General features: G+C 54.9%; 2 protein-coding genes across 10 annotated transcripts in view; both read right to left on the reverse strand.

The window, feature by feature from the left end:
• PEF1 (penta-EF-hand domain containing 1) overlaps window positions 1–337 on the reverse strand; it is a 24,089-nt gene extending 23,752 nt beyond the window's left edge. Inside the window, exon 1 of one of the 2 annotated variants that reach the window (XM_005878326.2) lies at window positions 254–337. In XM_005878326.2, coding sequence (XP_005878388.1) covers window positions 254–277 — 24 coding nt within the window. In that variant the 5' untranslated portion in view covers window positions 278–337. The remainder of the gene's footprint in view (window positions 1–253) is intronic. The other variant, XM_005878325.1, reaches the window with a different exon arrangement.
• Window positions 338–8,545: 8,208 nt separating this feature from the next.
• The window catches only part of COL16A1 (collagen, type XVI, alpha 1), a 48,835-nt gene continuing 35,730 nt past the window's right edge, over window positions 8,546–21,650 (reverse strand). For all 8 annotated transcript variants that reach the window (XM_014549530.1, XM_014549536.1, XM_014549535.1 and 5 more), the window contains 16 exons: window positions 21,375–21,437; window positions 18,757–18,828; window positions 18,552–18,605; window positions 17,702–17,746; window positions 17,504–17,548; window positions 17,204–17,257; window positions 16,706–16,759; window positions 14,477–14,527; window positions 14,074–14,163; window positions 12,835–12,870; window positions 12,205–12,249; window positions 11,146–11,334; window positions 10,729–10,795; window positions 9,842–10,018; window positions 9,588–9,665; window positions 8,546–8,888 (listed from right to left, as the gene is read on the reverse strand). In XM_014549530.1, the coding sequence (XP_014405016.1) occupies window positions 8,686–8,888; window positions 9,588–9,665; window positions 9,842–10,018; window positions 10,729–10,795; window positions 11,146–11,334; window positions 12,205–12,249; window positions 12,835–12,870; window positions 14,074–14,163; window positions 14,477–14,527; window positions 16,706–16,759; window positions 17,204–17,257; window positions 17,504–17,548; window positions 17,702–17,746; window positions 18,552–18,605; window positions 18,757–18,828; window positions 21,375–21,437 (1,323 nt within the window). In that variant the 3' untranslated portion in view covers window positions 8,546–8,685. The remainder of the gene's footprint in view (window positions 8,889–9,587; window positions 9,666–9,841; window positions 10,019–10,728; window positions 10,796–11,145; window positions 11,335–12,204; window positions 12,250–12,834; window positions 12,871–14,073; window positions 14,164–14,476; window positions 14,528–16,705; window positions 16,760–17,203; window positions 17,258–17,503; window positions 17,549–17,701; window positions 17,747–18,551; window positions 18,606–18,756; window positions 18,829–21,374; window positions 21,438–21,650) is intronic.

Raw genomic sequence — 21,650 nt, forward strand, 5'->3', positions numbered from 1 at the left:
GCGCGCAGCCCCGGCCAGGCCCAGCCTGAGTCTGGGCGGGGGGGGGGTCCCAGGTCCCCAAAGCCTCGCGAGCGCGACGTGCAGTTCTGCGTAACGTGAGACCGGCGCAACCGACCATCGCTTTTCCCTTCTCATCCACGCGAGACCTCGCTGAAGTCAACCTCAGCATAGGAAGGGCACGGAGAAACAGGAGAGAAAGCACAGCTGGGGTTTTGGGCCCCTGCCTGGATTCGTCCGCCCCTCACAAACTCACCTGCCCGTAGGGATAGCCGGCCATGGCGATTCTGACGTAACCAGTCGGAGAGGGGTCGGACTTCCGGTGTCAAACCGCTCCCTGGGGACATACCCACACTTTTGATTGGATGGTGCGCCTGTCCATCCTGGGCGCAGAGGTCGACGGAAGTGACGCCATTGGGCGGTGGTCGGATGCCTCCCAGAGAGGCGGGAGGAGTTAAAGGTCGGATGGGGGTTTCCGGAACGTTGTTCGCTCGCTGTTGTGGCGTTGTTCCTCTCTTTCCTACGGTAGAGTAGGCTCCAGGGTAGTCAGACCGGGGTATTTAGTGAGAAGCTTAAGTTAGGTGTTGCGGCGGTGGCCATGTTTTAACCTGGCAAACTGGAGACATCACAGTAACTAGTTCCTGTGTCACTCCAAGTTTCCGCCCGAGGTGTGGTTAGGCGGTTTCCATGACAACAGGGAACCGAGGCCACTTGGGAAGGATAAGGGCAATGGCCGCAGTACTTCGCTCTAATGTCAAGACGCCACGAGTCAATTAGTAGCATTGGAGTGGGGTGTGTGGTCTTTGTAGAAAGGAAAATCCCCAAAAATGGGAGAGGAAAATTAGATGAATAGTCTCTTCTTTCATAAGTGGGGAAACAGGTCCGAAGAGGCAGTGAGTTAGGGGCAGAGTATGGCCTAGAACTGGGGTCAGTGTGTCAACAGATGACCATTGGCTCCAATTCAACACCAACAAGAATCCCAGTTTGGGGTGCAGTGAAGAAGGAAACTTTATTCAGTGCAAAACAGCTGAGCTGCAATACAGCATGGCTGTGAAAACTGTAGAGCTGTAGAGCTGTAGAACAGTCCTGGGGCTAGGTAGGCCCTCTCCTCTGGCTGGAAGGCTCTGTTCTGCTCCTTGACTCCAGTCACCCCAATCTACTCAGTCTAGAGGTATTCTAGCTCAGCCAGGGAAACATTCACATTCTTCATTTCTGAGGGGAGAAACTGAGCTCCTAGAGCCAGAGGGGAGCCGGCTTGTATAGACAGAAGTCCCTGCCCCTGGTTCCTGATTGGTCCATCCTCATGCAAATGAGGGCTCCAAATTTTCACGTTTGATTGGTCTAAAAGGCACTGTCCTGATTGATCCGAATAGAGTTACTCTGATTCAGGGCAGCCACACAGCTCTGGAAACCCTCAATCCTTTTGGTTGAAATAGGATTCTAGGAAACCTTTATGAGGGCTGGCTTTCTAACTGTATGACCTTGGGATGGCAGAAATGCAGTACAGGCAGGCAGCTCAGTGCAGGCCTCTCTCTGAAGTGCAGTTTGCATAAGAGGCCCCTGTGCAGAAATGGCTACTAGGCTCTGCTTTTTAAAATGAGTCCAGTTAGCCTCCGGGAGCCCTTCTTAGTAGGTGTCTTTTTTTTTAAAACAGAGTTCACAAATGGATATCTAATTCTCAGCAGGGAAGTCTTGACTGGTCCCTAAAGCAGGTCAAATCCTGGTTACAAAGTGACTTTATAGTCCTGTACTTACTTACCACTTGGTTCAGGCTCTACACTTCTTAGCACACTTATCTGATTAATTTGTTAAATTCTTCCATGTGGGCACAGATTGTGTCTGGGTTTGCTTGTCATTATATCCCCAGTACCTAACACAGTACCTGACACTATATTTTTAAAACAATAAACAAGTGAATATATTATCAGATGTTATCCATTCCAGCCCATCTATCTAGCCAGGCACTTTCTAAAATCACAGTGCTGATTATGTTGCTTGCCCACTGGACAGCCTACAATGGCTCCTCTTCATCCCAGGGGTGGGGAACTTTTTTTTCTGCCAAGGGCCAGTTGGATACTAATATAATTTGTGGGCCATACAAAATTATCAACTTAAAAATTGGCCTGCTATATTTGGTCAAACACATAATTAACTCACCCCTAATGCCTTGGCAGGACAAGACCAAATGATTTCTCAGGCCTTATACAGCCCTCGGGCCAGACGTTCCCTACTGCTGATCTACACCAACATAAGCCATAACCTCTTCATTCTGGCACTCCAAGTCCTTCACAGTTTGGCCCAACCTCACCTTTCCTATCTTATATTTTACAGCCCTCATCTTTCTTTCATTCTTGTACTATGTTCAGTTTCACCATTTAGCACTCTTGCTTGGAGTGAGAATCTTGATTTTACCACTTTCTAACTGTATGACCATTGGGAAAGTTATTTAACCTCTCTGAATCTCAGTTTCCTCCGCTGCCAGAAATAAATATGTAGAGATTTGAAAAATGAGTTATTGTACCTGTCTTTGTCCAGACTTAGGCTCAAACCATTCCTTTTGCCAGAACAACATGCCCCCCATTGCCAGCACTTCAGAGCTCACTCTCTCTCACATTCCCTCCAGCGTCAGCGTTAGCCACTCTCTTGCCTGCCTCTCTTTGCACGTGGTACTGTCACTGTGCTGTATTCCAGCCTACCTTATAGGAGTTCTCTCTGATATTTTTCTTAAAACCTATTCCTTTTCATCTAAGAAAATCCATCCCTTCTCTCAGGCCAAAAAACCTAGGAGCATTCTTGTGGGGCCTCTGCTTCTCCACACACTACCCCATCTCCATTTGCTTGAGTTCAAAAATAGACCCACATCTCCTCTTTTCTCCTTGTTTGCACTATCACTCTAATCCAAGATACCATCATCTGTGGCTGGATCATTACAATAGCCTCCTGACCAAAGTCCCTGCTTTCACTCTTTACTCCACACTCTATTCTTCATAGAGCAGCCCGAGTAATTGTCTTAAATGTAAATCAGATAATGTTATTCCTTGGATTAAACTCCCCCAGAGGCTTCCTCTAACTCTTATGATAACATTTAAACACATCCTTATGACCTTCATGGCCTTCTATGACCAAGACCCTGCCTGTATCTCCAGCCTCACTTCCTGCCACTGCTGTCCTAGTTCACTCCAGCCGTGCCGTCCTGGTCTCCATCCTTGGAACATACCCACATCATCCCCACCTCCTGAGTTTCGGATTAGCTCTTCTCCCTGTCTGGAATGCTCTTCCCTTGGCTCTTCACTGGCTGGCTCCTTGCCATCCAGGTCTCAGTTCAGAGATCACCTCCTTGGGGGGACATTCCTTGACACCACATCTAAAGTAGCTTTGCCTGCCTCCCTCATTGTTATCATCTATCACAGCATTATATCTCACTTTTTCATAATACTTGTCACTATTTGAATTGTCCTCTTTAGAGTTTACATGTATATATATATATATATGTGTGTGTGTGTATGTATATATATATATATGTATATGTGTGTGTATATATATATATATACACACACACACACACACACATATATATATATATTTAAGTAAATTACAGAGGTAGAAGAAGTAATTCCTAGAAGAAAGAGGCTTAGGAAACAAGTTATAGACATAAAGGAAGGGCCATTGGAGCTTGGGAGTGAGGAAGCTAATGATAATGTGCCTGGAGAGTGAGGGGGGGTGGGGAGGGCAGGGAGAGGGCGAGGGCGTGCTCCAGGGAGGGAGAGCACCGAGTTGTCCTTTTCTTATTCCTCCTCTATCCCCAGGGCCTTGAACAGTTCCTGGCATGAATTCAATAAATATTAGCAGTTGTTATTCTGTATCGAATGCTTACTAGGTACCAGGCATTGTGCTAAGTACAATGTGTTGTTTCATTTTCACCTTAATCCTTTGGGAAGATACTGTTGCCCATTTATAATGAGGAGCTGAGGCTGAGAGGGGCTAAGTGACTTCTCTACTACCAAAAAGATAAATGGAGGAGCCAGGATTTGAACCGAGGTCCACAATCTTTTAACTGCTCAGTCCTTAGTGTTTAGTAGGTCTTGTCTTCTTTACCTTTGTCACCCGCCCCCCACCCCTGAGTCAAAAAAATATGTGGAATCAAATGGCAGAATCTCAGAAAGGAAGAAGCCCTGCAGTCTGGGCTGAAGGTCAAGGGACATTTGGCGGCAGAGAGAAGAGTGACACGTGGCCTGCAAAAGGGGATAATGTGACACACACTCATTTTATTGTATAAACGTATCAACCTACTGAGTTCCCACCACTTGCCAAGCTCTGTCTAGGTGCTGAAGATTAAACTCCCATGAGAACTTCACGTCCCAGCTCCCTCTGCCCAGCAAAGGGCCTTAGGAGAACGGCCTGTTGGATGACTGTTATAGGGGCAAGGCATCCAAGCATCTCTCGAGCTGTCAGAAACCAGCCAAAGCCGAGTCCAGGGCTCTGCCTCTGGGGGACCTGCAGCAGGCCCAGGTGTGTTTATCTTGGAGAGGGCTGGCTAGAAGGCAGATCAGGACCTTCCAAAGACTGAAACACCATCAGCTCAGTTCCAGAACCTCAACTACCTGAAGCAGACGGAGGTGGGTGGGGAGGTTCCTGTTGTTGTTTCAGCTCCAGCCAAAGAACAACACTTGGATTCCAGCCCTTTAAGAGCACAGGGCAGTTTCCCGAGTTCACGGAAGCCCTGCGGCTGACCCGTTAGAGGTGAGGCAGAGCTTGGCGCTGGAAGGCCCGTCCACTGGAAAATATCTCCTAGAGACATCCTTCCCCCAAGGCATCCTGCTCAGCGCCAAGCTCCAGGATTGCTCATGAGGAGGCAGCCTGACACTCGCCTAATGATTATGGAATGAATTCTCTTGGATTCCAACGAGAGCCAGTTTGAAATTTAGATTCCAAGTGGATGCTGTGGATCAGAGGATGACTTGCAGCTTTCCACAGAACCAACAGAAACATGGGGACAGCAGACATGGCAGTTTGGCCACACTCCCCTTTCATTGTGGAATTCTATAATGGAATGTATCAATGCACACATTCCATTCCCGTAAACTATTCAGGACAACAACTGAAAGATCTAGTCGGGTAAGAGGCTCACAGGCTGAATGTGAAGAGTCTAAATAGACCAGTGATGGCGAACCTATGACACGCGTGTCAGAGGTGACACGCAAACTCATTTTTTTGGTTGATTTTTCTTTGTTCAATGGCATTTAAATATATAAAATAAATATAAAAAATATAAGTCTTTGTTTTACTATGGTTGCAAATATCAAAAAATTTCTATATGTGACACAGCACCAGAGTTAAGTTAGGGTTTTTCAAAATGCTGACACGCCGAGCTCAAGAGGTTCGCCATCACTGGAATAGACTCTGTTGATGGGCAAATATGACCACAAGGGAGATTTCAATTCCAGAAGGCATCACGTTTGGGGATTTTCCTCTGCAGAGTAAACATGCAGCAGCCTTTCTTCATCTTACAGAACAGAGGGTTTCTCAATCCATCCTTCACACGGCCGTCAGTGAACCCCACATTAGGCAAATCTGACATGACACATGCGCACAGAAAACCCTTGCTTCCCACAGCCTCCCTGCTCACAGTCCGCACTCCACCCACACACTGCACTGCCTCTCACCACTCAGCGTCCTGTCCTCCATCATCTCCGGACCTCGGCACGTGCCGTTCCCTCTGCCTACATCCCTCTCTGTCCAGACACAGTTAGGTCCCTCGGCTCCGCGCTCCCCTCGTGCCTGGTGCTGCCCCAGCATCCCACTCCATTGTAATTGCTTGTTTAACTGTCTGCTCTCCCCATAGACATTGCGGGGGCAGCGACCATATCCGCCTCTGAATCCCCAGACAGTTCCTGGCACGAAGTAGAAAGAGGAAATGGACTCATCAAGTCAGACTTTGCCAATCTGAAGGATCTGTGTGTTGCCTTAAAAGCCCGGAATACCCTAATTTAGGGCCTAAGACATGAAGACGGCAGACGAGCGGAGGGGATGTGAGAAAGCTGCCTCTGAGGCTGGGAAGGCCTGTGCCCCTCCTTCCTTTCTCTTCAGCTGACCCAGTTCCTGGACTTACGAGCAAAATCCACGAACTGTTTTTTTGCTGACCACAGTAACAGAAGATGCTATAAATTCCGCCTTCCATCTGGTTCTTCATGGTCCAAGAAAATACAGCCATTTCAAACTCCAGGGAGATGAGCACTCAGATCATGAAAGCGTAAACCTAACCGTCATGGAATTTGACTCAAGAACCAAAGTGAAGAAAGCATCACTTATTCTGTCAGGATCGATGCCCGGGTGGCCCTCCAAGGGGCTGCGCTGGATGTTTTCCCACGGCGACGTTCCCCTCTGGTCTTCAAAGCCGTCCTGCCCGATGCAACAGCTGGTCCTTGCTTCTTTCTTTCTTTCTAGTGGTGCCAACGTGCTCCTTGTCATCAGTTAGCACTTCACTGTGTGGGCTGAGGGGGAAGCTGGCCTTCCGATGGGAGCACTTTCACATCTGTCCTCATCCGCTGTCCAAAACTGGCTGCTACTTCAAGGCAAGGGTGATGCATTTGCTTTTTCATGGCTTATGTTAGAACCGGGGTTGACGGAGACTTGCTGGTGAGAGATAAAATAAGAATGGACTCCTCCTAAACCTAAAAACGTCAGGCACGCTCAGGAGTCGGCCAGATTTCATTCCCTTGGTCATGGCACTCCTCTGCTCCTGGCAGGAAAAGAATGGGGCAACGGTTCTGAAAAGCCGCCCCTAGGCTGATCTCCTGGTATTTGGAGTCCAACCAGAGAAGGGAATTTTCAGAACTGCTGGCAACACCAGCTCTGGAGAGATTGGACAGCCAGTTTGAAGGCTTCAGCCAATTTGGACCAGCATCTGGACCCTCAGGACATTTCTGAACCTGCTCTGAGATCCTTTTGAAGTTTACCCAACTTGGATAAACCTTCTGGGAAGCTGGGGCCAGCAGCAAGACTTCTTTGGAAGTCCCTCTGGATGTGCCCTGTTGCTTTCTCATAGGGCCGCCCACCCAGGACGAGAGGTCTGAACAGTAGAGAATGAGAAGCTTGAGATGGAATCCTATATAATAAAAGCCTAATATGCTAAGTGTCCGGTCGTCCAGTGACAGGTCATCCTTTCAACCAATCAAAGCGTAATATACTAATGATATGCTAAGGCCGCTCAACCGCTTGCTATGCTGTGCACTGACCACCAGGGGCCAGATGCTCTGACTGGTAGGTTAGGGGGACTGAGCAAGACAGGCCAGACACTTGCTGGAGCCCTCCTGCAGTCCCTCCCTGGCCCTGATCATACACTGGTGGGGTCCCTCGGCCTGGCCTGCACCCTCTCTCAATCCGGGACCCCTGGAGGGATGTCGAAGAGCTGGTTTCAGCCTGATCTCACAGGCCACTCCCCTCAGGAGGGCGCCAGATGCAGGGCTCACAGCTGGCAAGCACTGCTGTGGCGTGAGCCTCTTCTGAACAGGATTGATTTTGGGTGGGAGCCTGTGGCAGGCAGAGTGGGGCCAGGATGAGCGGGAGCAGCAGGTAGGAGCTGCAGGTGGTGTTGGACTGCAGGTTTTGGCTGATCCCCGCAGGCCACCCAGAGGGACCCCATTAGTGCACGAATTCATGCACCGGGCCTCTAGTGTTTCTACAATATTCAACTTGCTATCTTTCTTTTTTTCTCTAGCCTTTTTACATATGGAGGAGACAGGAGATAGATCACCAGACTCCCAGCAGACTTTGAGGACCATAAGCTTAGATCTGATCGTGGCCTGCCCATGACCACGTCATACTGATGCAGCCTGTTTCTGAAGGCCTAGGCTAAGCTGTCTGGGAAAGCATCACATGTTAGGTTAACCAAGGATGCCATTTGCAGTCCAGGAGAGCTGGTGACAGGGCCATACATCAGTATAGGCAGGAGGTTTCACCTCATTTCCCAGAGAAGCATTCCCTGGTTGCCTAGGCCAGGGGCTGGAGCCAATCTTCCCTCCTGTTTCACAAGCTTTCGAATCACAGAATTACTGGAGCAGCAAGAAGAAACTGTACTTGGAGGTTCTGCCAGGCAGACGAACAGCCTTCAGCATTGGGTGGCATTTCCCAAGGTGCAACCTGCCTTAGCTTTGGGTCACACTCAAGAAATGAAAAGGGTAGGTGAGGTACCAAACACTGTTTTCTTTAGAAAACAACTAGGGAGGGGCCTTTCTGAGCTGGGATCGGGGTCTTCAATCCTGCTTTTGGCTCACTAATAGGGAGAGGCCGAGTGATGCCCCTTTTCTGACTCTGAGAAGTGTGCTGTGAGGGACAGGACACAAGTCCAGAGGACCAACGGGCGGTTCAGAAGCAGCTGGAGAGGAGAGCTGAGCTGGGGCCCCGTGGACAGCAGCATCCCACCACTCCACTGGGTTGGCCACAGACAATGAGGGAAATGCCCTTTTTGACTCTGGAACCAAATGACCGAGGAGGAGGATGGGGAGAGCAGCTGCAGCACCAGAGAAACCCCACTGAAAGTGAGACTACAAATCGTTTTGTTTTTTATTTATTGATAAAAAAATATCAATAGCAATTAAAAACTCAGAACATTCACAACCCATCACAGAGTCTTATAAGTTTTAGCCATTTGTTCCCCATGGAGTCCTTCATCTAACGGAGATGGTGCTGTCAGCCAAAAGGCCCCTTCATGCTTTTCATGGGTGGGTACTGCTGCTCCATTGGCATGGCCCCAAAGCAGTCCGAGGGGTTACAGTGGCCAGTCTTGCCCGGCTGGCCCATGGGGCCTGGCGGGCCAGGGATGCCGGGAATGCCTTGTTGGCCCATCGGTCCAGTTGCACCCATCTTGCCATACCCTGGAGGACCTTGAGGACCTAGAGAGGGAAGTCAGGAAAGGAAAATCAGGAGGTCCAGACTACAGGAAAGAAGAATGGCTGTGCTCAAAAACACCTTACATTTGAAGAATACTTCTCAGGTTATAACACGTTCTCATGAGACCCGACCGGACCCTTACATTAATCTAACAACAACAATACTATTGGCTAGTCTTACTGAGAGCTTCCATGCGTCAGGCCCAAGGCCGAGTGCTTTTTATGCATTAGTCATTGAATCTTCACAGCAGTTCCGTGAAAAAGGAACTATTATCTCGTCTTGTGGATGTGGACACAGGTGCAGAGAGGTTGCACATGTGGCAAGCGATGAAGCTGGGTCTCGGTGCCAGGTTGTCAGGCTGTAGTCATTCTCTTTTAGGCTATACTGCCTGGCTTACGTGACCCTGTCAAGGTCATGCAGCCCAGCAGGACTTGAACTAGCACTCGCTGGCCCCACCGCATCTGACCCTCTTCCTCTGCATCGTGCTAGCCCAAATTTAGGACTTGAGGGCAGGCACTGGCCCTTCACTCCCCCGCACACAGGCCCTAGCAGAGTGCCTTACACACAGTCACACGAGGCAAATGTTGGTGGATAGGCCTGTAGTTATCTGAGGGGTCACACAGCTGTGTTATAGAAGGAGCGTGAAGAAAGGAGAGCTCAGATGCTCATGATTCCTGGTCTGAAAGGCTGGCTTTTCCTACCTGGGGGACCAGGGAGACCATTTTCTCCGGCGATGCCAACACCAATGTCCCCCTTTTCACCTTTGGTACCGGGCAATCCTGGGACAAGAGAAATAAAATCAGAAGTCCTATCCCTGAGCAGAAAAATGACACCCCCAGTCAGATTACTAGAAATACGCACATACAGGTGAATACATTCCCAACAGACCTCACACAACGCTCATGTGTGCCCCAGAGAACCGCGTGTGCACTTTGGGACCAGAGGGCAGCTCTACCTCTCATTCCTGGCAGGCCCTGCCGTCCTTCTCGGCCGATTTGACCGGGGAGCCCAGGTGCTCCTGGAGAGCCTGGCCGGCCGGGAGCACCATCCTTCCCTGGGGGCCCTGGTCGGCCGGGAGCTGCCGCCACCTCCATGGGGAACTGAATCCTGGAGGTGTAGTAAGCCATCCTCTCTGTAAGAAAGGACAGGGACAGGTCGCAGGGCGCCCCGGGGACTCCGGATGGCCGCAGATGCTGCAGACAGGCCCTGGGCATGGCGTCCAGAGAAGCCTTTCTTCAGGGGGACGTCAGAGCGAGGGGCCTGGGGTTGATCTCTGGTCTCCCGTGTCCGGGCCTCCACACTGCTTTCCACTATGCTCCTTCTGAAGCACAGATCCAATGACAACGTCTCTTTTCCAACACCTTTCATTGGTTCACCACTGGCCTCAGACTGAAGCCCGGCTCCTTGCTTGGCATTCAAGGTCTGCTCCCTGATCACAATGCCCAGCCCCTGGAGGGCAGGGTCCCTAGCATATCAGCGCTGGACGAGCAAATGAACAGGAAACAAAGGCTTAGAATGAAGCCACCCAGCCATCTTACAGTTGCTGCTCGCCCCACTATTTTGAGCTCCCTGCAGGCAGACTCGTTTGATGTCAATTTTCTTGTCTGTCTCCTTTGCCCCAGTGGGGGCTTGGGGAGGGCGGGAGGGAGGGAATCGTGTTATCTCTGAACAGAGCAGGTGACAAGGAACGTCTGAAGTCTCACTGAACACAACTCTGTAAGTGGGGGGTGGGGTGAGTGGGGGGCAGGATATTGAGCTTTAGGAAGAGGAGGCCAGGGCAGGGCGGAGAAGCAGGTTGGAAGGGCCAGCGGCACCCACTGCCACCCAGCGGCTGCCAATTACCATCAAACATTTTAATGATCTCTTGTCTGATGAATCGCTTGATTTCATCGTAATTCACCATGTCTCCCTGAGAAAAGAGAAGAAAACCTGCCTCAATTATACTTCCAAGCCTGGTGCTCTCTCCCTGGGGGTAGATTTTATGGAAATAAGGAATGGGGGGGGGGTGAGCAAAGGTCCCAGGAGCCACCCACAGATACTTAATCCTAAACGCCCCCTGAAATGGTCCAAAACATTGTGTGCATTAGTGCATTTTTCTGGGGAGAGGGTCCCCAACCCCCCACCCTCCCACACACAGTTTAGAGCCACTCGTATGGGAGTCATGCTCTTTCCTGCGGAATGTCAGCAGGAGGTTCTAAAATGGTCCATGCTCTACCTTGCATGCCCAGAGAGTGTCCGCGGCTGCCAGCCTCTCCTTACCATGGAGCCAGGCACCCCGGGCAATCCAGGGCTCCCCACAGGCCCTGGAGATCCAGGGTGGCCTCTCTCTCCTGCAGGACCTGGTGGCCCCACAGGCCCCATGGAGCCACTCTTGCCGGGCCCACCAGGCATGCCAGCTCTTCCCTTCTCTCCTGCCTGGCCCTTCTGTCCGGAAGGTCCGGGGTCACCCTGCAAGGACAGGAAGTCCCAGTCCAGCACTGCCAAGTAGTCCCAAGTCTACCTCACGATGCCCCACTCTCCATCCTTCAGCCAGGGCCCCAGCATCTGCCTCTGGACTGTGGTCACAGCATCCTGACAGATTGCTCACTTCACTGCCCCAGGACAGTCCTTCTAGAAGACGGTTCTCATGGTGCGACTCCCTGCTTGAACCTTCTGCCAGTTCCCAGCTGCCCTCCGAATAAAGGCCTCATTCCGTGGCCAGGCTTTCGGGACCCTTCATGGTGTGGTTCTGATCTCCTCTTCTGCAGCCTCATCTCCCTGCCCTTGCACCTCCCTCCAGACCTCAGCGGTTATCATTCTCTGATGTGGCCACACTGTCTGAGTCCTCCCGCCTGAATGCCCTTCCCCTCCTTTCTCCCCAGTGTCCTCCCCAACCCAGCTGATGTTCCTGTTTTCCTGTGCAGCCTCCCTGACTCCCAAGCTGAGCTGGTGCTCTCTCCCTCTGATCCCACCGTGCGGGGTCTAATTTTCAGTAAAACCTGCCATGCTCTAGAGTGTGACGGGACTGAGTGAGCACCTGGCCAGGAATGGAAGCAAGATCAAGCAGATGCTTGCAGAATGAATGAATGAATCACTCAATCAATCAATCGAATCAATGAGTGAATGAATTTGAAATTTCCATTCCCCCAACCATAGCTAAGGACTTCGAAACAGCCCCATCTTGGAAGTTTTCAGAGATGAGGTTGCTCCAAGTTCCGTCCACGATGTTTTCCTGTCCACTGGCCTTCCTGTGTCTCCCCTCCATGGCTAAAGCCACAGCTGGGAGTCAGGCTTCACCAACTCGTGAGCTTCTCTCAAACCCAGCCTGTGTCCACTCACCTTTGGGCCAGGGGGTCCATAGAGTCCCTGTTTTCCAGGGGGTCCCTAGAGGAAATCAAAAGTCAAAGGTCAAGTCTCTGCAGCATCTCCAAGCCACCCAGGGGAGGCAACGCTGTGAAAGGGCCCTCCCACTGCCTCGGGCCCCTGCGCTGTCGGGCTGGGCTCTGTGTGAGAGATGACGACAGCCTCCCCGATAACAGAAGGGCTGACAGCTGGAAAGGAGACCAGAGTCCCCCAGAGCATGGCCTGAGATGATTATGTTGGCTGGGTCCCTTGTCACAGACAAAAAGAGGTGAGAAGTCAGCATGAAAGGGCCAATCTGTGGCATATTGGAGGGCCTGGCAGGGACTGGTGCCCAGGAGATGTTTGTTCGGAGTTTATTATTCTTATTGCCTCTTTTTGACCAGGTTCACAGTTAAAAAAAAAAAAGGGAAAAACAAGTCTCGCTCTCATCCTCATCACCTAGTCCCCCACTCCTCTGCCCAGAGCAACAAGGGCCCGTTTCCTACACATCTGTCCAGAGAACATTTGCATGAAGAATGGTTACTGAACGCACAAAGAGGCCAGGGTAAGGCGGGGAGCAAGCAGCAGCATTCCCACGGGGACAGGACAAGCCCAGGACAACAGTACCTCTTTGCCAGCTGCACCATCCGCACCAGGCTCACCCTGGGAAGTGAGAGCAATAAAGAGGTGATGAGTGCCAACTTCCCTTGATGTCACATGCCTACCTTGCCCACTGCGCATGTCCAACCCCCATTCCACCAAGGGGTCCTGCTCCTACCCCTTCCCCTCGGACACGCTGGGCACAGGCCCGGAAACTTAGACCTCACCCCGCACTCGGGCCTTGTCCCCGAGCCCCACACTGACAGCTCCAGGCTGCCCCCTGACTGAGCCCAATGAAGGAGGAGCCGGCTGCAGCTCCCTGCTCTTTGCTTGAGATCCCGCATCTCGCACACTCTCTGGCTCCGAGTATAAGTTCGATGTTTGCTGAATGAAGGTGTGAACCAGAGATCTGGTCAGGTGAGCCTGCTCCCTCCCCGGGACAGGAGAGGCTGCCTCCTGGGCCCCGCCCACCGCTTCTGGAGGATGCTGGGGAAGAGCAATCTGTGCTTGCAAGGCAACCAGGCAGACTCATCCCCCATCTTGGAGGCTCCTGGGCCTGCGGGCAGGGGAGGTGGAGGGCTGGCAGGAATCAGAGTGAGTGGGTGGTGAGACTTGGTCCTCTTGGCACATGGGCTGACCGATCTCCTCTGCTGGAGTCAGACACCCCATCCCAGGCCGCCAGTCCCAGGGTCATTGCTATGCTCCCCACGTTGGTGGAAAGTGCCCTGACCTGGGGGCTGGGGGGCCTGGGTTCCTGTCTCGGCTCCACCCACTGACTTTTCATCCCTGAGACTGACAACCAGTCCCACCTGATGGGGTTCACCTGCCTAGAACCTTTAAAAGAGGGAGTATTGTTGCCCTGGCCAGTGTTGCTAGGTGGTTAGAGTGTCGGCCTATGAACCGAAGGGTTGTGGGTTCGACTCCGGTTACCAAGTTTTCTGTGGTTACCAAAAGCTCCCCCGGAGAGGGGCAGGGCGGATCAGGGGCCAAGGGTCCCCTGCCGGACATCTGGCCAAGGGATCTCTACAGGCGGTATTGTGCACGGTCAGGGCAGCGGCCTGGTGTGCAGTGGGCACAGCGCTGGCTGCTGAGCTTGTCCCTTCTTCCAAATATGATGTGATCCTCAGGCACCAGCTCCCGCTGCCGTTTTCCATGCAAACAGCCTCCCCTTCCCCGGAGACCCCAGGCGTGCAGTGCTGCGCTCAACCAGCCAGGCCAGCTGGCCCTTTCCCTGGGGCTGTGCGTGAAGGGGGGGGTGGGTCTTACCGGGGGGCCAGGGTGTCCAGGTGGGCCAGGCTCGCCCGGAAAGCCTGCAAGGCCTCTTTCTCCAGTGGCTCCCTGGTCTCCTTTCTGGCCCTGGAGAAAAGGAAGGAGGGTGGTGAGAGGGGAGGAGAGAGGGAAAGATGAACTCCACAGAGCCGGGGCAGGTGCTGTGTGCCAGGGACCATGCCTGAACTTGAGACAGGGCCTGGGGTGGCTCCAGCCCTCTCCAAAGGCCTTCACTTCCACCGATGCCGTTTGGGAGCTCTCTGGAGGCAAGAGAGGCTGACCAAGAAAGGAGAGGGTTGGGGCAAACTGTTCTCCCCTCCCCCCAGCTCCCCTGAAAGGCGCCCACAGCAGAGCAGGGCCCAGTTCCTGGGAGGGAGGGATGAGGGCGCCTGTCACTCACCACTGCGGAGATCCCCGCTGGGCCCGGCTGGCCCGGAGGCCCCGGTGGTCCCTGAAGAGAGACAAAGGCAGCGGGTTGGAAAGAGTCTCCAGTAACAAGGGCCCCCGGGAGGTGTGGAGGGACCGACAGCAGAGCCAAGCCCTAAACCTCGCCCTAAGCCCTCCTTCCCTTCAGTCTTGCACTTGAGCTTCTGCCAGAAGATTTGTGCCCGAGCTGAGGCCTGAGGGTCCCCAAGCTCACAGGACCCTCATGCCTGCCGCACAGGGAGTGGTACCTCTGGGGCTGTGCTGAGGGGATGAGCTGGCACCCAGAACCAGTGCAGACGGCAGGCCTGGGGGCCTGGGTGTCTTCAGAGCCCCCCACCCCCCACCCCTGCCCCTTGTGTACTGCCGGAGGAGCAAAGAGCAGGAGCTGGGTGTCTGGTCTGCGCAGCAGGGAGTGAAGGGCAGGGCCTCAGCACAGCCCCAGCCTCCCTGGTCTCCTACGAGACTCAGACACCGAGGAGCGCTCCTGCCCTGCCTGGGCTGGCCCTGGTCCCAGTGCCCTCCCCCATCTCCTGCACCTTCCTCAGAGGCACAGCTCCAAGGCCACCTCAGAGCCGCACAGAGCCACCCAGGGCTCCCAGGGCACACGCGTCTCTCAGAGAACGTCCCTCCACACTCCAGATGGAACGTTCCGGAGGCCTGGTCTGCCCTACTCATCTGAATGCTCCAGGAATGTCCTGGGCCCGGCACACAGCCGGGGCAGGTGGACAGTGAGAAGAGGAACCCTGCGCCCCTCTTGTCCCAGCCCCTGAACCAGTCTCCAGTGGGAACACATCCAGAGGGCGTGACACCTTCTTTCATCTGTAACATGAGGGGGGACTGAGCTAGACCTGAGGCCCCCAACTGGGGGCTCGGGACCCCTTGCGACCTATACAAATAGTGCGGAAGACCTGAGAGTTCTGTTTTTTGGTCATGAGCTATTTTTAACATTTCCCAAAGCCTGTAACCATGCAGCCAGCCACAGCAGGGCTGCGATAAGATGCCAGCGTGTTGATTCGCTTTTCTCTGGAACCCCACCAGCTTGCGCCCTCACACTGATCAAAGGCGCCCATTGGCACCTGTGTTACCGATGAGTAGACGGAAAATCCATTATTACTTAATATTCTCTCCAGGTCGCCTATCTCAGTACATGCACCGCCCACTCACCCGGCTACCAGACACAGGAGTGCCCTTGATGGCTGTCTCTCTGCTGCTCCCGCCTCCCACCCCATGCAGGTCGTCAGCAAGTCCTGGGCCCCGAGACACACACCAGGTCTGTGCGCTGCTACCCCGCCTCCCTCCTCCCCTCTCCCTCCCCCCCTCCATCTCCCCCACCCCAAGCCTGCCCCTCCCAGGTCCTCCACCATCCACCTGCGTCATGTCTTCTCCAAACTCAGCTTCCCGTTCCCACTCACACCCCCTGAACTCCACTCCAGCCATGGTGATGTTGGGCTCCCCAAATATACCCAGCTCCCCCCTGCCTCAGGCTCTGCATCACCTGCTCCCCTCCCCTCCCCTCCCACACCACTGACCTGCATGCTCTTCCCCAAACTGCTGGGCAACTGGCTCCTTCTCCTCAAAAATTCCTCTAAAGTCACCTCTCAGTCCCTCCCCGGCACATCACACGCTTCCGCATTAACCTGTGTGCTGTGCCCGCTTCCTCACTACCTTAGTCCAAGGCCGGGAACAGTGCCTGGTGTGCAGCAGATGCTCAATAATTATTTGTTGAATAACTGAATGATCTTTGTTTGATAAGTAGATTCGGCCCTAGCTGGTTTGGCTCAGTGGATAGAGCATCGGACTTCGGACTGAAGGGTCCTGGGTTTGATTCTGGTCAAGGGCACATACCCGCATTGTGGGCTCCATCCCCAGTAGGAGGTGTGCAGGAGGCAGCCAATCAATGATGCTCTCTAATCATTGATGTTTCTATCTCTCTCTCCCTCTCCCTTCCTCTCTAAAATCAATAAAAACATATTTTTAAAAAAAGATAAGTAGATTCGAATGTACCCAGAAAACAAGAAAATGGCAAAAGGCCTGGGAACCACAGGACTGCATGAGCCCAAGGCCCCTCACGGTTCCAGGCACTGAGGCTGCTCCTGCGCTCAGTTCTTTGGGGTCATCGCCAGCTCGTGCACCCCCCCCCCCTGCCCCGCAGCTCCAACAGAATCCCAACTCTCATGAGGCAGAGACAACCCAGTTAACTCACAGCATGGCCAGGGGGGCCGGGTCTTCCCTGGGGTCCCATGGCACCAGGCTCACCCTGCAGGAGCCAGAAAAAAGAAGAAACGACACAGAAACAGAATTACACACACGGGGCTGGTAGGGGGAGAGAGCTGAGCAGAGCAGGTGGAACACCCACCAGTGCTCCCAGGAGCCCAGCTGAGCCCTGGCCTCCAGGCCTAAGCCTTCCAGGGCCGAGGCCCCAGCCCTGCCCGCGAGGATAGTGGAGAGAGAAAGCAGAGTCCCAGCCGGAGAAGGCCAAGCCCTGCCCTTTTAGGCTAATGACCCAACAGCCTATAGAAGGGGAACCAGGCACAACCCTTCAGAGGAGGGAGAAAGTCAAGATGTGCCGTGTTGGGCCAAACCTCCCCCAGAAAGGGGAGGAGAGAAGGCAGCCATGTTGCTAGTGAGCGAAGTGGCCGCATCCGGATCAGCAGAGCCCAGAGGCTGTCCGAAGGCAGCGTGCATCGATCCCAGCCCTCACCTCAGCTCCGGGCCGGCCACTGCTGCCGGGGGGACCGGGCTTTCCACAGTCGCCCTAAAAGAGAGAGAGGAGCTCACCAGACCGCCACTTGGCTCCCCCCACGCGAGAGGGATCCACCACAGGCCCCGCTCTGGCCCGAGGCCCTCTGACACCTTCAGGCTGGTGGGTGGCAGAAGCCCTGACCCCGTTGGCCAGGCACCAGCGGCCTCAGGAGGCTTGGATGCCGGGATGGCATCTCGGGCAAGGATCAGCGCTATGTCCACTCTGGCTGGGGCCAGGCTTTACCTGCTCGGCCCTTACCTTTGGTCCCGGGAGGCCAGGATGTCCTGTTTTCCCCTTGAAACCCTAGAAGAAAAGCAGGGAGCTGCACATCCCTGCCTCCACCAGAGGCCTCGTCCCCTCCTCTTTCCTCAGGTTAACACTCCCCCCACCCACCAAGGCAGAGCTGCACCGGGTCAGCGGTGCCACCTCCCCGCTCCTCCCTGAAGCTCCACTTACCGGGGGTCCCATGAGTCCAGGTGGGCCAGCGGGACCGGGTTCTCCCTAGGGAGAGAGATGGGGGTACTGAGGCGGGAACGTTGTCCAGCTTGTACCCAACTCACTCGCCAAGGTCTTCTCCCTTCTCCAGCCCCTCCCCCACCCGCCCCAGGATGGAGGGAAGTCCTGTGCGCAGAGGGAAGACTAGGCCAGGCTCAGCCTCTGACTGGCCATGGCCCCTGCATGAACCCCGCCCCCTCTCGGGACCTCAGTTTTCCGTCTTTTGGGTACAGACGGGGATCGACCTGGAGGCTCCGCTCATTGCCATGGCTCCAGCCCTTTCAGATTCCCCAGCAAAGTCAAGGAGCTTGCTCAAGTCCTTCCATGCAACCTGGTTCTTCCGTGGGTTAACCCATCCACTCACAGGCTGGGAACCTTGGTGCCAGCCAGCAGGAGCTGTTGACCAGGCCAGAGTCCAGGTCCCTTACGCCATTGTGGCCACTCAGGCCACCCTGCCTGTGCAGGCTCCGAGCTAGACCCGGGGTCCCAGCCGGGGGGCTCTGGACCCCTTGCGACCTATAAAAATAGTGCTGAGGACCTGAGGGTTCTGTGTCTTTAGTTGTCTGAGTTTCTGGATGGGAATTTACTCACTTCCCTGTCCTGACTTTGGGGAGGTCTAGCTCAGCCAAGCTGGCCACGGCTACCAGGATAAGTGAGACCCAGGGAGGCGGGGTGCAGTGAGAGGCAGACCAAGGGACGGCATGGGCTCCCCCTGACAGAGGTGGGGGGGCACTTCAGTCCCTTCCTCAGGGTTCCCTGGACTTTGGCTCTTGGAGAAGGAAGGGGTGCCCTCCCCGGCGCATCATCTCACCCTGAAGCCGGGCTTGCCGTCCTTCCCGTCCAGACCATCCAGGCCGGCAGGGCCCTGGAAACAGGAAACGGGCATTTCTACAGCCTGCCCGGACCCTCCAGCCTCGCCGCCCTCGCCCAGCTCCCAGCCCTACCAAACACACGCGCACACCCCCGTGCACACGCACACAACCCACGCCTGTCAGGCTAAGGGGGCACGCACTCACCTGGATCCCGGGAGGCCCTGGTGGCCCAGGGGGACCAGGCATGCCTGATGGGCCTCGCATCCCTTCGCTGCCCTGGAAACAAAGTCAGCAGAGCCTCATCCCAGGCTGGAGACAAGGCCCTGGGCCACATGCCTGGGGACTACTGGAGGCCAGGACAGCTGGCTTCTAAGCCAGCTCTGCTCTGGACCAAGTAGATACACTCCACACACCACTCCCCCAGGAGGATCTGTCTCATCTGCAGAGCATTCCTCGCTGCTCCACAGAAGGGACAGAGCCTGCGAAGTCTAGCGTCTTCCCCAAGGTTGACCGGGGGCTGGCATGGTGGGTGCTCAGTAGCATGTGCTGACTGGGGCACTCAGTTCGCATCAGTCCCAACGAGGCACCAAGCACTACTTAGCCTCTGATTCTCCCCGGTGAGCAAGGGGTGGCCCCCGTCCCCCAGGAGCTCACAGTCCAGTGAGGGTCACAGGCTCACAATCAGGGCAACGCGACAGTCCACGCGCTCTGTGGGGAAAGGGGCCATAGGAGCTCAGAAGAGGGAGGGGCTCACTCCGGCCGGGGCCAGGGGAAGAGTCACAGAAGTGAGAAGTGTCACCAGATGCCGACTCTGCCTGGTGTCTGAGGCCTGGGCAGGCAGCGGAGGAGGAAAGGGCACGTCGATGGGAGCTTCAGAGAAGAAGGAAGGATTTGGAAGTGGTTGCATGCCTGGCCTAGCCAAGGGTGTCTGGGGAGCCCGTGTGATGGGTGGAGGAGGAGGCTGGGGAAGTTAGAGCCTGGTGGCCGTGGGCCCTGAGCGCCGTGCTCCACATTATTAAAAAGACCCGTGATTTTCAAACGGCACTTCTCAGAGTCCTGGGGGTTCCTGGAGGGCCTCGGAGCTAAGGGCACAAAGTGGGGGGCCCAGAGGGTGGGATTCCAGGACCCCCTTCCCTTGCTTTAGCCAGAGAAGCTCCACTTGAATCTGTTTTATAGATCAAGGGTCCACATGAGCTTCTCTGTGATGACAAGGCTCTAGACAGCGGTTCTCAACCTGTGGGTCGCGGCCCCTTTGGCGGTCGAACGACCCTTTCACAGGGGTCGCCTAAGACCATCCTGCATATCAGATATTTACATTACGATTCATAACAGTAGCAACATTACAGTTATGAAGTAGCAACGAAAACAATTTTATGGTTGGGTCACAACATGAGGAACTGTATTTAAAGGGCCAGAAGGTTGAGAACCACTGCGCTAGGACTACAAAATAAAGTGAAAACCGCTGCTACAGGCCCTGGGGAGTCATTGAAGTTTCAAAATAGGGGAGTGATGACAACAGACCATTTGAATTAGAGTGTTTACAGGAGAAGAGGCCAGACAGGCATCTTGGTGAGGAGGGCTGCTGCATCCCCAGCGGGGAGAGGGTGGCTGCCCTGGAGCAGTGGCTATGGGGGTGGCCAAGGGGAAGGAATGCAGTTAGAAACCCCTGGGGTGGGGTGAGGTGGAGGGAGAAGAGCTCTGGGTGGCAGTGCAATGCCACCACCCACCAGGAGGGGTCAGCACAGCCCCAGAAAAATGTCTGCTCCACAGGGAATCGGGAATGGAACCCCTGGCCAGAGGTCTGGGATTGTCTGCAATGACCATCCGAAGGCTAGCAGGCAGCCCTGGAATACAGAGGCAGCACAGAGGGCTCCGGGAGCAGCTGCCAATCAGGTCCCTCAGAAGGAAGGGAGGTGGCCCCACCACTGCCTTGCCCGTGCTGGTGGGCACTGGTTCTGGGTAGCAGCCTGGGGGCTCTCCGGGCCGGGAGGGAAGCCTCAGCTTTGCCTCTAATTAGCTGCGTGCCCCCGGGATGCCCTGTTCTCTCCGGGCCTCATTTCTTTACCCGGACAGCGAGTAGAGCAAGGGAGCCCGCTGTACGTCATCCCCGCTGTGCTGTGTGGGCTCCCCCTGCCCCAAGCGCTCAGTCAATGCGGGGCCTCTTACACCTCCAGCTGTCACATCTGAGAAGCCCAGAAATGGGGCCGAGACAGGAGCGTCAGCCTCCCAGACCAGGGCAGTTTAGCCAGCCAAACCCGGGGGCAGCCAGCGTGGGGCTCCCCCGATGGCTGCCCCTTCCCACCCTTGTCACCAAGTCACACTGCGCCTTTGGCAACAACACCTCCAGGGGAGTTTCTTCCTGCTGGTGTCAGACCCAGAAGGAAAGTGCCCGGAGCTCCCCATGCTGTGGGCGCTGGGGCTCCCAGTGCCAGCACACTTCCTCCTTCCCCCAACTCCCCCCACCCTCTCCGCTCGCAGGAGAGGAAACTGGCCTAGGCCACCCAGTCACACCCTAGTCACCCCCCTCTCACTGTACCTCTCCGCCTTCTCCTCACCCACCCTCTCCATCAGGCAGAGACCTCCTGCAGAGGCTGGGGGGGGGGGGGGGGGGGGTCTACCATCCTAGGAGCCCACTGGTTTGCCCGGGGCCTTGTTGCTAGTATGGCCCTGTTGCTAGGGCCATTCTGGAGGTCCTTTCCCCACCCTGGATGTAATGGAGGCGGTTCTTGAATTCCCAACGGCTTGATGCTGGGGATGAAACGGGGGTGTGGGAACTGAACGACTCAGATCTGTGACTGTGGCCAACTTGGAGTCCAGCTCACCTTTTCAGCTTGGGGGCCGGGTGGGCCAGGCGCTCCTGCTTTGCCTGGGAATCCAGGGGGACCCTATATCAACAAAGGAGCAGATCGGAATGAACGTGGGCTGGAGGGGGAGCTCCCTCCTTCCTGCTGCGTGTGCCCCACTGTTGTAGATGCTTTCTAGAAACACCACCCAGGAGCTTTGGGTCCGGCCGGCCTGCTGGGCTGGGGCCCACCCAGGAGGCCCTGATCTCCAGGTCGAGGCTCCTGGAATCAGGGCTGGCCACCCAGGCTGCCTCC

Source organism: Myotis brandtii, unplaced genomic scaffold (genome assembly GCF_000412655.1).
Source record: "Myotis brandtii unplaced genomic scaffold, ASM41265v1 scaffold555, whole genome shotgun sequence".
NCBI classification, from domain to species: Eukaryota; Metazoa; Chordata; class Mammalia; order Chiroptera; family Vespertilionidae; genus Myotis; species Myotis brandtii.